The following is a 13,717-nucleotide window of genomic DNA, read 5'->3' on the forward strand; positions in this document are numbered from 1 at the left end:
CTTGATGCCCAGTGTGTATCCCAGACCAATTATACCAGAAATCCCCAGGCAGGGACCCAAGTTTCTGTGGTTTTTAAAGCTCCCCATATGATCCCAGTATATTAAGTTCCTGAGGTCACAAGGTCAAAGGTCAGTTAACTTCTCCTAAAGAAAAAAAATTCCCCATTTCCTGACATGATGAGGTATAAATGAAGTTAAATTTAAAAATGCTTCCTGGCTGGGTGCAGTGGTGCATGCCTATAATCTTTGCTATTTGAAAGGCTAAGGAAGGAGGATTGCAAGTTCAAGGCCAGCTTGGGCAAATATAGAGTTTATGACTATGGAAATTTTTATAAAGAGAAGGTCTATACCTTTGATTCTCCAAGGGACTTGTGTATCAGAGATTTTAATGAAGGACAAATAGATTTTTCAACATTTGTCTGTAAGGAGCAAGGTAGTGGCCTCAAAGCCTGGCAAAGAGAGAAGCACAAACCCTCATTAGCTCTGATATAACTGCCATTCTCCTTAGAATCATGGGCCCTCCTGGAGATGAGAATTTATTCCCTATTAAGTTTCCCATTAGGGAGGCAGGGGAGGGAATGGTGAGTCCACATAGATAGAAGAAGAAAGCTCCAGCCTCTTTCTTATTAACTTGCCTGTGACCATTTACTTGTTGGTTACTCTTGTCTTCTCACCTTTAAAACATGCTGAAATACTGTTCTTTCCTTGGCGGGTTATATGAGGCCATGATGACATATACACGTCAGTGTCACTTAAAAGCACTGGAGCAGCCCGAGGGTTTACTTATGCTTTTGACTGTATTCATGTACGCATGCATCATCAGTGACATTTGGGTAGGTTTTAGGGAGACAACTCACCCATTTTTTGTCATACCTGATCTGCCTGGTGGGTCCCTCACTGGAGGAGGGGGCCTCTCATTAGGCGGGGGAGGAAGAGGGCCCGACCGTCCTGGTGAAGGTAAGGGAGGTGCAGATGAAGTGAGGGACACATTCCGCTGTGGGAGCCTTGGGATTTCATCACTGCCACTGGAACCCGGAGGCAGGGGAGGTGGGCCGGGCCTGCTGGGTGGCGGTGGAGGAGGTGGGGCCTGTGAGGAGGAGGAAGGCCGTGGCGTAGAAGGCACTGGAGGCTTGTTGTTTTGAGGGGGAGGAGGTGGAATTGCTTCCCTGTGCAAGGAGGGCCTGTTCCCCATTGGAGGGGGTGGTGGAGGGGGTTTGTCATCCAAGGCCCTGCCTGGGGTTGGGGGCAGAGGAGGCCTGCCTGAGAAGGGTGAGGAGGAGCCTGAGGGTGTCTGGCGTATGGAGCTTCCTCCAAAAGCAGCACCTCTGTTTCCGGGGAAAGGGGGAGGAGTAGGCCCAGGGCTAGGCTGCCTGAGGGCTCCTGGCACTGGTGGGGACCCCTGGTTATGAAGACTTGATTGAATGGGTCTTGGTGTATTAGGTACTGGAGGGGGAAGGTTATCAGGCTTTGAGCCCACATCAGGCCTTGGGGGAGGCATTCGGTTCCTTGGAGGCTCTGGGGGACCGGTTCTGTGGCCTGGAGAAGGCACAGGAAACCTCCCTGGGCCACTTGGGGGTGAAAAGGGTTTGGCAGATGTGGCTCTTCCTCCTGGTGGCAAAATTGGTGGTCGGCTTCCTCCAGAATCTAAAGAACAGGAAAACATATCAGTTAGGAAATCAGGAGCCTAAAGAAATCAGAAGGCTGGAGTACTGTCCCAGCTACAGGAAGCCCTTTCCCAGAATGTTATGAAATATAGGTAACTGTTACTTATATAAATTGGGTTTTGTGTGGTCTTTCCTTACTGGAGGCAGAGGGATAGATCATAGCTCTCTGTTTAGCTTCTAATTCTAGGTTTTACATGCCATCTGCTTTCAAAGGGGTAATAGAGAGATGTCTTAGCATTAAATGTGGACAAAAGCCAAAATGAAATTGGTAAAGAGTTCTGGTCGCACATACCTATAATCCCAGAGGCCTGGGAGTCTAAGGCAGGAGAATCACAAGTACAAAGATAGCCTTAGCAATTTAGTGAGACTGTGTTTAAAAAAAAAAAAAATAGAGGAGGCAGGAGGAGGGCTGGGGATGTGGCTCAGTAGTTAAGCACCAATACCTGGTACCAAAAAAAAAGGAGAAGGCCCTTTTCATTGAGAGAGAACAAGAACAAGATGGCTGGGCAGGGATTTCCGTTGATGATTTATCTATACCACCATCCTTGTTCCCTGGCCCTTGGACCTCTCTCTCAAGTTTGAAAAATAACTCATTCTTTTAGGTGACAATGTTAATTATTCCAATATAAATTCATATGCCGAGATTACATAGTCCCTTTGAAAAGCACTGCCCCCAAATGGGGGTCAATTTAATGGAAGAGTTATGTCTACAATAAGAAGTAAGAAAGAAGCCAGGTGCAGTGGCACATACTGTAATCCCAGCAGCTCAGGAGGCTGAGGCAGGAGGATTATGAGTTCCAAGCCAGCCTCAGCAAAAGCGAGGAGCTAAGCAACTCAGTGAGACCCTGTCTCTAAATAAAATATAAAAAAATGTGGCTCAGTGGTCAAGTGCCCGAGTTCAATTCCTGGCACCTGCTCCCCACCCCCAAAAAAGAAATAGACAAAGGTCAAGTGAAAGAATTTACACTGGTGCAAGGAAGCAGGCAACAACACAACTCTTTCCTATTGGGATAATTTCCATCTCAATATCAGCAGGAAAGAACAACCCTGCTAACTGCTTCAGCTCAACAAATGAACCAAAGTTTAGGGAAGAACTAAAAGGGGAAACAAAAATATGGAAAATGTGAACTCCTGCCTCCAGTATCTCTTGAAACCCAGGGTAATTTCTGAAAAATAGTTAGCCTTAAAACATCTACCACTTCAATCAGGAGCTAATTGATGTATCAAATATTTATTGCTCACCTGCTGTTTGTCAGTCATTATTGTAGATGCTAGAGATGGAGAAATAAATAAAATAAAAAAGATCCTGCTCTCCTATAGTTTATCTCTTGTGGGAAAGATAAATAGCAAGACAGTAAAAAATATTTTCAGATAGTTTAAAGTACCAAGAGAGACTGATGAATCAAGAGTATCTGAGAGGCCAGGACAGATAGGGTGACCAGAGATAGCTCTTCTAAGGATGTGACATGTGAGCTGATAACTGACAAGAAGAGGCCAGCCATGGGTAGATGAGGCAGAGAGGCTTAAGGTAATAAGCCAGCAGGTGCAAAGGCCCTGATGTGGGCATAAACTTCAAGTTCAAAAAAAAGAAGCCTAGGTGCTCAGGGTGCAGACAGTATGGGGTAAAGGTCCTGGTGAAGGTAAGGGAGGTACAGATGAAGTGAGGGACACAAATATGGGGAAGTATGGAGCTTTAGTGGCCTACAAGGGCCAGGTCACAAAGAGGCTGGTTGACCAAAAGGAGTTCAGATTGTATTCTAGGCACAATGGGAAGCAATTGGACAGATTTATTCAGTGGAATAACATAAACTCTAGAGAGAATTTTTAAAATCTCGACTTCAGTTCTAGAGAAAAAATTGTATTTTCCTTGACTAGGTGGTATAATTCTATGACCAACTTGTGATAAATTATATCTCCCAAGTTCAGATTAATGCTGTAGTCACCATCCATCAACACAGATAGAGGTCTTTTGGCACACCATTCTGTGTGCTAACTTAAATTCTATCTTCATTTCTCTCACTCTCTTTATTTCTATTTTGCCTTAATTTCTTCACCTATTGTATGAATATGTGCATTTGTCAACTGCCTCAAATCCTTTTGGTGGGTTTTTAATAAATTTAAATTTATTTATTTTTTTTTCATCTTTAACCTAACTTTTTATATGATGTTTCAGATCCCCGTAACTTTGCACACAAGATTCTGTGTTCAGTTGAATTTAAACTTCCTTTTGTATTTGAAGACAGTGTGACTACTGAACTTGAAACCTTTTATTCTAAGCATCTTGGTGGTTTCTGGTGAGGTTAAGTGGGTGAGAGGATGAAGGGAAAGTAGAGGATTCTTTCCTATCATAACATGAAGTTTCCCCCACAGTCTGCTCTCAGAAATTTAAATTTAAACACAAGACAGAATCTCTCATATTATCTCTTTCTAGTTTTTACCATCCAGTGCTAAAATAGTTAACTTTGAGGATTCAGACTTCATCTTCAGATCGATGTGTAAATTTCACACTTTTCCAGAGAACATTTCAAATGCTCACAGAATTAAACAAATAAAATTCTTCTAACATGATGACCATTATCAAAACAAAAGTTTTACAATAAAATTTCTTGAGCTTCTGTAGTAATCAGCAGAGGGCCTCATGTGCTCTGCAGGGTTTCTTGTTTAGGCATGATCAAGTTCACCTCTTCTCTATCATCAGGTTCAAGACAACCTTGCAGGACTAATTTCAGAGAATACAGATTGGGCATCTCCAATCTAAAAATCTTAAACCTGAAATGCTCCCAAATATGAAACATTTTTTTTCCCTTAATGGTATTGGAGAGTGAACCAGGCTCTTGCTAGGCATCCTGAGCCACATTTCCAGTCCTAAAGTCTGAAACTGTGGAGCGCTGATATGATGCCACAAGTGGAAAATTCCATACCATGAAACTGTTTCATGCACAAAATTATTAAAAAGGTTGTATACCATCATTTTCAGGCTATATATGTATAAAGTATATATGATGTGTACATGAATTCTTTGTTTAGAATTGGGTCTCTGCCCCCAAATATCTCATTATGTATATGAAATATTCCAAAATCTGAACTCCAAAATATTTCTGGTCTCAAACATTTCTAATAAGGGACATTTGACCTGTACTTAGAACCACTGGCATTGAAATACTAATCCTGTCATGCAAAAGAACTTTTTATAGTGAGATTTGTAACTATATTCCCTAGGAGGTGCTCCATAGTATGTTTCAAAAATGTCTCACAAGTATTTGTTCTGCTACACAGCTGGGGCAGGTGACCTCACGGAGAAAGCTGCACTTGCGAGGCCAGAGGGCAGAGCTCTGGGGGTGGCAAGTTCCATTTGCTCCTTCTTTCCTTCCCACTAGCTCACTCTTTAGAAAAGTGCAAAAAAGGATACACTACCCCCAAGGACACTGGGCAAATACACTGGGCAAGGACATTGGAAGGGAGAGAGGGAGGGAAGGAAGAAGGGAAAAAGGAAGGAAGGAATACAGTGGTAACACTTCAAACAACAGAACCTTAGTGGGACTACCAGCCTCCAAACTACCAAACTTTAGCTATGCAGAGAAGGAAACTCTTGATACCATTATCTCTGTTGGCTGTGGATCTCAGCTTCGGCATTCCAGCCTGGAATAGTCCTCCCAATCCAGGAGGTCCACCACCTCCTGTGCCACCGCTGCTCCCTCCTCCACCAAAGCCACCACCTCCACCAGCACCAGCACCTTTCGGTTCTGCAAAAGGAAGAAAACACATATATGAAAACACCCATCCAAGTACACTACCAGCCGTAGCCCATGGAGACCACAGAACGATGAAGCAGGGAGCAGGCTGAACCTGGTCCTCTGGTGGACACTGGGATTTCTTCATTCAAGTGCAGGATTTTAAGGGTTTTCCTTACTCTCAATCAGGACAGAGAGGTTTCTTTCCACTGCAGGGCAGTCCTAGGCCCGGGGATGGAAGAAACTGTAAGAGATGATGATTTGTTCCACATTCCTCACCTGGCCACATGGGTTAATATCTACTAGGACAGAGTTAGCAAATAAAAGAATCTTCAAAGGAAGAGCCCCCTCCCAAGATTTTTTTTGGTGGTGCTGGGGATTGACTGCTCTTGTGCATATGAAGCAAGTGCTCTACCACTAAGCTACATTCCCAGCCCCAGGATTGCATGCATTTTAGAACATTAATGTATTATAATTTATTTACCCATCCACTTATTTGATAGCCTTTTAGGCTGATTTAATTTTTTTAATATCAAGAAGTCCAACAGTAGGCTTTTAAAATTTTGTTCTTTATAGATGTTTGTAACAGTAGAATGTCTTTTGACATACGTGCACGGAGTATAACTTATTCTAATTAGGATTCCATTTTTGTGGTTGAACATGATGTGGAGTGACACTGGTCATGTATTCATAGACATTCAAATTAATCTGGAAGAACTGACATGTTCATGACTTTTAGGCTTCACATGAGGAAATGTGGTCAATTTTCTGATTTATTCATGTCTTCTGGGTTTTTGGGAAAAGTTTTATAGTTTTTATGATACAGGTTGTACGTGCTTCTTATTAGGGTTTCTGAACATGTTTCTGAACATGTTTTTGTTTATTTAAATTGTGGAAGGGACATTTTTCCTATTATATTTTGGAATTGGTTACTATTGGCATCAGGAAATATCATTTGCTATCTCATAAGTCACTATGCTATGTATCACAAATTAAAATTTACAAAAACTTTGTGACTCACATTTTCTAGCGGATACACAGTCTGTAAATGAAATGGTTTTGCCTCCTCTTTTCTAAGCTGTAGATCTTATTTCTGTTTTATACGGGGAATTACTTTGATGTCTGAATTTTATAGGAATGTAAATTATTAATGTTGCTAAAGGCAACCATGTTCTGATTTTAATAAGGATGCCTCTAATGTTTCAAAGTTAAAATATTAACTATTGGTTTGAAATATTTTTTTTTCCTTTCTGAATATTTACAGTTAGGAAGTATCCTCCGATTGTAGATTTATGAGATTTTCTTGCAGCATAGAATTTTATCAATTTAAGATCTATGGTAATTATATGGTTTTTATTTTTTGATATGATGGATAAATAGATGTTCAATCAAGCATTAAAAATGGGGAAAACCTTGGTCTTGGTGAATTACTCTTTTAACACATTATTGAATTAGATGTTTTGGTTTTTGCTTGGTGTTCTCCCACCCATGATAATAAGAGGTCTATGGTGGAGCTTCTTGATTTTGGAACTACTGTACTGACATTTTATTTTAGATGATTCTTTCATATGGGTGGATATTCTATTCTTTATAAAATGTCTACACATCTCTGGTCTCTACACACGAGGTGTCCCCCACATTCACTGAAGGTGTGGTAACTAAAAATGTCTCCAAAAAAAAAAAAAAAAACCCAAGAAGATTTAGGAAAACGTCTTTAGATATTGCCACACCTGGGAGGCAAAAATCACCCTGACTGAAAATCACTAATGTACAACTTCCTTTTCTAAGTGCTGCCTTTGCCAAATTTTGATCTCCACTAGGATGATAACGGTTTCATTCCACCTATCAGCTAGCTAGCTTTCCATGTCTTCCTATTTGGGAATGATTTATACAGCATTTGAATTAGCTGTTTTTTGTTTTTCAAATTTGAAAGAATTTCCAAAATAAAACCAACTGGCTCCAAAACTTTTTGGAGAAAAAATAATGGATAAAATGTTTTCATCTTTTTCCTCACTCAGTGAGGCTTCGTAAGTGAAGCTTGGTAGATTTATGCTTTCTTAGAAAACTAATACAAGATCTTAAAATATTTTAAATGTTTTAAAATGTACCTTCATTATACTATCCTTAATTTTAGAAAATCTGTTTCTATTCTTTTATCTGCTTTTGGGGTTCTCATTTTATTCATTGGTATTTCTTTTTTTCTGTGTTAGATTTAACATAGGTTGGTGTTAGCTTTGTATCTTTTCCATGTGTGAGGCTTTGGGGATGCTTGTAGTAGCTCTGCTGACAGAAGAAATAACCCGATAATGAACTGATGATTACTTCACCTAATAGGATAAATCAAATTAGAATAACAATTTCTAGAGAGTATGCAAAATTGCTTCCACATAAAAACATTTAACCAGTTTTGATTATTACCAATATTAACATTGCCCTTGTCATTCAAACATTATTTACTAATGAATAATACATTTTGAAGTGCTGCTTAGGACACATTTATGTGGTACTGAAAATTCAAAGAGATCACTATATAATCAGGTATCCTCCATCTGTGTTCTTAACTTGGAGCATTTGTCCATCTTTCAATAGAGAAGCGCTACGGTTTGGATATGGTTTATATGTAACCCCCAACAGTTCATGTGTTGAAAGTTTGGTCTTCAGTGTGGCGAGGAGAGTGGTGTGGGACCTTTAGGAGATGGGGCCTAGTAGGAAGTAATTAGGCCACTGGGGCATTGCCCTCAGAAGGAATTAATATAGTTCTCACTGGACTCTGGTTAGTTCTTGAGAGAGGGTTGTTATTAAGGAAAGAAAGCCTGGCCCTCCCCTCTCTGGCTTCCTGTCTTGTCATATGTTCTTTCCCTCTTGCCTGCGCTCCCACCACTGTGATACCATCTGCCACGAGGGCCTCACCAGAGCCAAGCTGATGCCAGCGCAATGCCCTTGAACTTCCAAAACAGTGAGCTAATTAAGAGTCTTTTCTTTTATTAAAGCACCCAGTGCCAGGTATTTCATTTAGTAACAGAAAATGGAGCAAGGCATGGTGGTGCCTACCCATAAGCCCAGCTACTTGAAAGGCTGAGGCAGGAGCTGGAGGCTTACCTGGGCAACTTAGCAAGACCCTGTATCCAGAAAAAAAAAAAAAAAAAGAAAAAAAAAAGGACTAATACAAAGGCTAAAATTGAGCATAGCTAACTGACTCCTGGTCATTTTGTGAAAACTGTAAGACAGGGATGAATTCAAGAGCTATCATTCATAATTATGGTCCATATTTTGATATAGAGCCCAAGGAGGGTGCACATGCAAACAAATACAAAACCATAGATGAACTTTATTACTTATAAAGAGCTTGTGACTGCAGTGTAGGTACAGGGATGACAAAGGTACTCACTGGGTTACATCTCATTTCCACCAAGTGAACTACACTCTGGAACATCACAAAGCAGCTGGAGGATAGAGGAACTAACAGTTCGCATGTAATAGGAGAGAGGACATTGAAGGATGCAATGAGTTTCCACTTGTGGATTCAGGATTAGGTCCATGCTGTTTAGGTTCCTTCAACATTGGTGGGGAATTCACGCCCATCTCTTAGGGGCCCTAAGCCCCTCTCATAATGAGAGAGCTGCTGGCTTCTGTCCTAGAGTTCAGTAGCTTCTCTGGCTCCCTACCAGGGACCACAACTCAGATGGTTGCTAGAACAAGGCTCTCTGATATAATTGATTGTGCTGGGAATTTTGTGACTCTGATGGGCATTTTGACCTATAGGTCAGACTGTGTCAAGAATCAAAAACCCCCTAGTTCCTTTTTTGATGAACGGAACATTCTCATTTTCATTACCTTGCTTGAGAAGCATTCCGAAGACTTACCTTGATCATCTTCTCTATTTTTCTCCCACACTTACTTAATTCTGATTGACCCTTCTTCCTTCTCTACCTACTAGGCACTTTTCCCAGCAATTACCCCCAAACTTCTAATCTTCTACTTCCCTAAAACCCTGCATCATTATTCGCTTGTCTACAAAGCTCTATTTGATTATTTTTTTTGGAAGGCAGGCCTATTTCCTACTAGGGTCTAATTTCCTACTAGGGATCTGTGATCTAGGATGAATCTTGGGGACATCTCATGAGTAGTGGAAAGGTCTAGGGACATGAAAGGACCGTCTCAGGACATGATTATTAATTATTAGTAGATTCTTCGTGTTGGAATAATAATTAATTATTAGTGGTGGATGATTTTTCATTCAGTTGTAAGTGTTAATGAGCAGTCTCGTGTTGTGGCTACTTGCCTGTTTATATGTACCCTGCCTTGGTGCAGAAAGTATCTCAGATTCAGATGGACACATAAGCAAAGTCGTGATCTCCTTCCCTCTCCAAGCTCCTAGTAATAATCTTACACTAGAATTATACCTTCCAGATAATAAAGCTCTTTTACAAAGGTTATCACATTTTAAGCTCACAACAAACTTGGGAGGCAGTAGGACAGGTACCATCTTCACAAATGAAGACCATGGGCTTGGAGATGGTACATGATGAATGTGCCAGGACCTGGACCCACATGCTTTGACTCCAAGGCTAGGGCACTTTCCATATTTCATGCTGCTTCCAGATCTGTGATGCCAGGAGCAATGAGTTAACCTCCAAAAAGTGTGAATAATTCAGAGAATTGCTGCTGTGTATGCCTTGGACAAAGAATTATTATATTGGCTTCCTGCAGCATTAGAGGGGAATGCAAGCCAAAGCTGTGGCCTACAATGAGGGACACAGTCACTTATTTTGCTAGTTTTGCAGCTGTTGTTAACAAAAAAAAAAAAAAAATTGGTGGGAGGTGTAGGGTTGATTTTTAGGCTACCAACCATTTATCTCTTTGGAAAATAGATTTTTCACTTACTGTCCAATATTGGTGCACTTCTGTCATTGGTGACCGTCTTCTTTAGTTTCTTCCCTTTATTGATGTCAGAGAGAAGAGCATTTCTTCCAGCCTGCTCAGACTTATTCAAGGTAGGCTTCTCTGTATTGGCCTGAAAAGAAAACCACAAGAACTTGTATGCGGTTCTTGGATTAAAATCAGGCGCTGTAATACCCAGCTGGATCGGCAGGATATTGGAATCTAGTTATTAAGGTTCTTGGTGATAGCCTGTAAATTCTCCACAAGTTTTAGACTCCATGTCATTCTTTTTAAGACCCAGATGTTTGGGAGCAGATTTGTAATAAATCGCTTTCATTTTCAAGGCAGGAAGAGTCATTCCCTGATGAAAATCTCTAAAGATTCAGGCCACAGTCTGGCCTTAACCAACAGAGCCAAATTAGGGTGAGACGGCTATGCACAGAAGGGAATTCTAAGTCTGAGAGGATTCTGCAGGATGTGACTAGGCTTCATTCTTTAGGGTGGGTCCTGAAGAACAGGATCCCTCCCATCTTTCAGAAGTAACCTGGTGCAAGGGAAAAATGGTCTCTCATCAACAAAAGTTGATGAGACAGTTTTAGAAAACAATTTCCTTTGAATACATTGACAGAGAGGCTTTTTTTTTTTTTTAATTTAAGTCCTATATATTGAGGTATAATTTATGTATAGTGAAATCATCCTTTTAGTTTACAGTACTATGAATTGTGACAGAGGTATACAATTGTGTAACCACTACCACAATCAAGATACAGAAACATTTTCATTACCCTAGGGAGTCCCCTCATGTCCCTTTGGCCTAAGGTGGGTCTGATGTTTAATCTCTTTAAATGTTTAGTTCACTGAAATTGCAGAGTGAATAAAAGTGCTGCTTTAAAATGTTTTTTTTTCCCCCCCTGCATTTCCAAGTTCCTGGGAAAGCTCCTTGCTATGAATTTGGGATCTTGTTCGTTCAGGGTTATTTTAGGAGTGGGGACACTAAGAACCCAGTAATATGAGCTTGGAAGTAGGCATCTGCCTGTGTCTGTCACACTTGGAACTGGCTGGGTCTTGCTTGGTCCCAGGGTGAGGGTGACTGCTACAAAGCCCAAGGCCCTTCCAGCAGACCTGAGGGTCCTGCTGGGCTGTCCCAATCCTTATGAAAGGGATGTGACTTCAGATAAGCAAGTCAGGACTAGAAGAGGTAAATCTGGTGTGTGGCTTGATCCATACCCAGACTTTCACTATCAGAGTTAGAGGCCGAGGAAGCGTTCAGAAGAACCCTGAAGGTGGCTACATAGGATTACTCTATGTTCAGTTGGAAGCATCTTAAAATAATTAAATTATAACATATTACTTCCTTATAATAATAATAGTTAACATTTATATAGTTTGTACTCTGGGGCAGGCACTGTTTTTCTAGCACTTTGTGTGTATTATTTCATTTAGTCCTTACCAAACCTATGGGTTATTATTTTTATTTTAAAGAAAAGAAACTGAGATATAGGGAGGTTAAATCATTTGCCCCATTGGCTTACTCAGGGCACTGGCAAAGCCTGCTGCATCACAACTACGACAAAATGTAAATGCCCTTAAACACATGCTTGTATGCCAGGTTTATACTTTGTTTGGCTTGTTTTATGCATAGAAAGTAAGTGGGCAGGATTCACTCACCAAAGCAAATGTTAGACTTTTTAGCAATACTCTGTTCTAATTTTCCTCCCTGCTTTCCTATCAAAGTGATAATCTTCATGCAGGTCAAATTTTTAAAAGGAACAGTATTACTTTGTTTTGAGAACTGCTCTGGAAGGACCTTAGCAGGGGGTGCTTCTGAACTGAGGTGCTTAAAGAGACTGAAGTCAAATCCAGTGCTCAAACTTACTCAATTCCAGCCCCATCGCTGCAGACCCCAGTAGAATGAGGGGGCCTTGGGGCCTGATGGAAAGAGCAGTTTTTAAGAGGAGGAGCTAGGATCTAAACCCTAGCAGTCTGACTCTAGGATCCTCCTTATAATCTGACGGAAGGGTAAATGTGGCCTCTATAATAGCCCTTCCCCATCTGCCCTCAACACTCCCCAGGAGCAGCCTGTGAAAAGCTTCTCAGCTGTCCTTCCAGCTTTAAAAATTACCTACTGTCTTCATTTCAAGAATGAAAATAAACTAAGGCCCAGGGACCTTAATGGACATGTTCACACTGGGTGTTTTAAAAGATTTTGGGTCAAACACCGTTAGTGGCATTCTGTTCTACTTCAAAGTTTATTTTCATATCTGACCTCGTTGGATGCTTTCTTCTCTCATGTGGCACACAGGGCCTTGACTGTACTGTTCCACAGGACAGGGTCCCAACCTACCATTCCCTTTTCTCCTCTCTATATCCTATTTCTCTAAGATCTTGCTTTGAATTAGGTAATAATAGATAAAAATGAATTAGTAGGATAAACAAGTGTTTTGTAAACTTTAATCCTTCTTTTACAGTGTTCATGATTTTCACATCTTCTCATGCCACCTGTCTTAATTTAATATTTTTCATTAAGTCAACTTACTATATTATTTCTTATACTATTTGTCAATGAACATTTTCTTTTAAATTAACTCACTATCAAACCCTTGGTTTGATATGCTAGTTATAATTTTTAGAACACATGTTAAAATAAATACATAAGCATTAAGGTTTTTAAAAATTCATATTTGGGAGAAATATATATATATATATATATATATATATAAACTAGTCCTGCCATGTTAGCCAGATCAGAGCTTCTCAAACTTATTCATTCAAGGAATCAGTTTCTAGAATTTTGTTCTAACCCATCACAGTCTGACATTTTGTAAAATAACAATGGATTATTATAAAAATGAATTGGTTTTAGAAGAAGACACAAATTCAATGTTAGAAACAGACACATGACTACCATCAAAATTCTCTAAATGATTCCCAACTCTCAATATCTGTGCTTATCTCCTTGGGTCACTGATAAGGTGGAGGACCACGTGTTCAGGAGCAGGGAGGTGGTTAAAGGTCAGTTCTTCCCAGCTAAGTTCTCACCTCAGATGAATTATCTAAATGTGTGTCAAAGCAACCTGGAGGAAGAGACTTTCTTCTCCCTGTGCCTCAGTTTCCCCACAGGAATAATGAAGGGACCATCACTGTGAGGTTCCTTTACAGTGAAGGCTTCGGTGCTGGGGAGGCCTCTGTAATGGAGTGTGGCATCCTGGAGACGATGCTCTGATTTCCCTTACCAGGCATATCAAGGGATCAGGATAAATGCAGTAAAGAAACTCTTTTGGGAAGTCAACAACTGGAATGCAATCATAGGTTTAAAAGGGGATGGCATGTGTGGGGGAGAGGCGGGGGTGATGCTGGTGGACATAATATTTGTCGAAAACAGAGTGAGAAGAATGAGGGGAGAAGGCAGAAATAAAGAAAGGAAACTTGAAGACACTGCAT

General features: G+C 40.5%; 1 protein-coding gene across 10 annotated transcripts in view; it reads right to left on the minus strand.

Moving 5' to 3' along the window:
• The window catches only part of Wipf1 (WAS/WASL interacting protein family member 1), a 122,935-nt gene that overhangs the window by 11,722 nt on the left and 97,496 nt on the right, over positions 1-13,717 (minus strand). For all 10 annotated transcript variants that reach the window (XM_046447208.2, XM_046447209.2, XM_046447203.2 and 7 more), the window contains 3 exons: positions 10,280-10,409; positions 5,261-5,407; positions 874-1,644 (listed from right to left, as the gene is read on the minus strand). In XM_046447208.2, the coding sequence (XP_046303164.1) occupies positions 874-1,644; positions 5,261-5,407; positions 10,280-10,409 (1,048 nt within the window). The remainder of the gene's footprint in view (positions 1-873; positions 1,645-5,260; positions 5,408-10,279; positions 10,410-13,717) is intronic.

The sequence above is a fragment of the Marmota monax genome, unplaced genomic scaffold, assembly GCF_021218885.2.
Source record: "Marmota monax isolate L192 unplaced genomic scaffold, Marmota_monax_Labrador192_F-V1.1 WCK01_AAM20220418_F8-fsc00007, whole genome shotgun sequence".
Classification (NCBI taxonomy): domain Eukaryota; kingdom Metazoa; phylum Chordata; class Mammalia; order Rodentia; family Sciuridae; genus Marmota; species Marmota monax.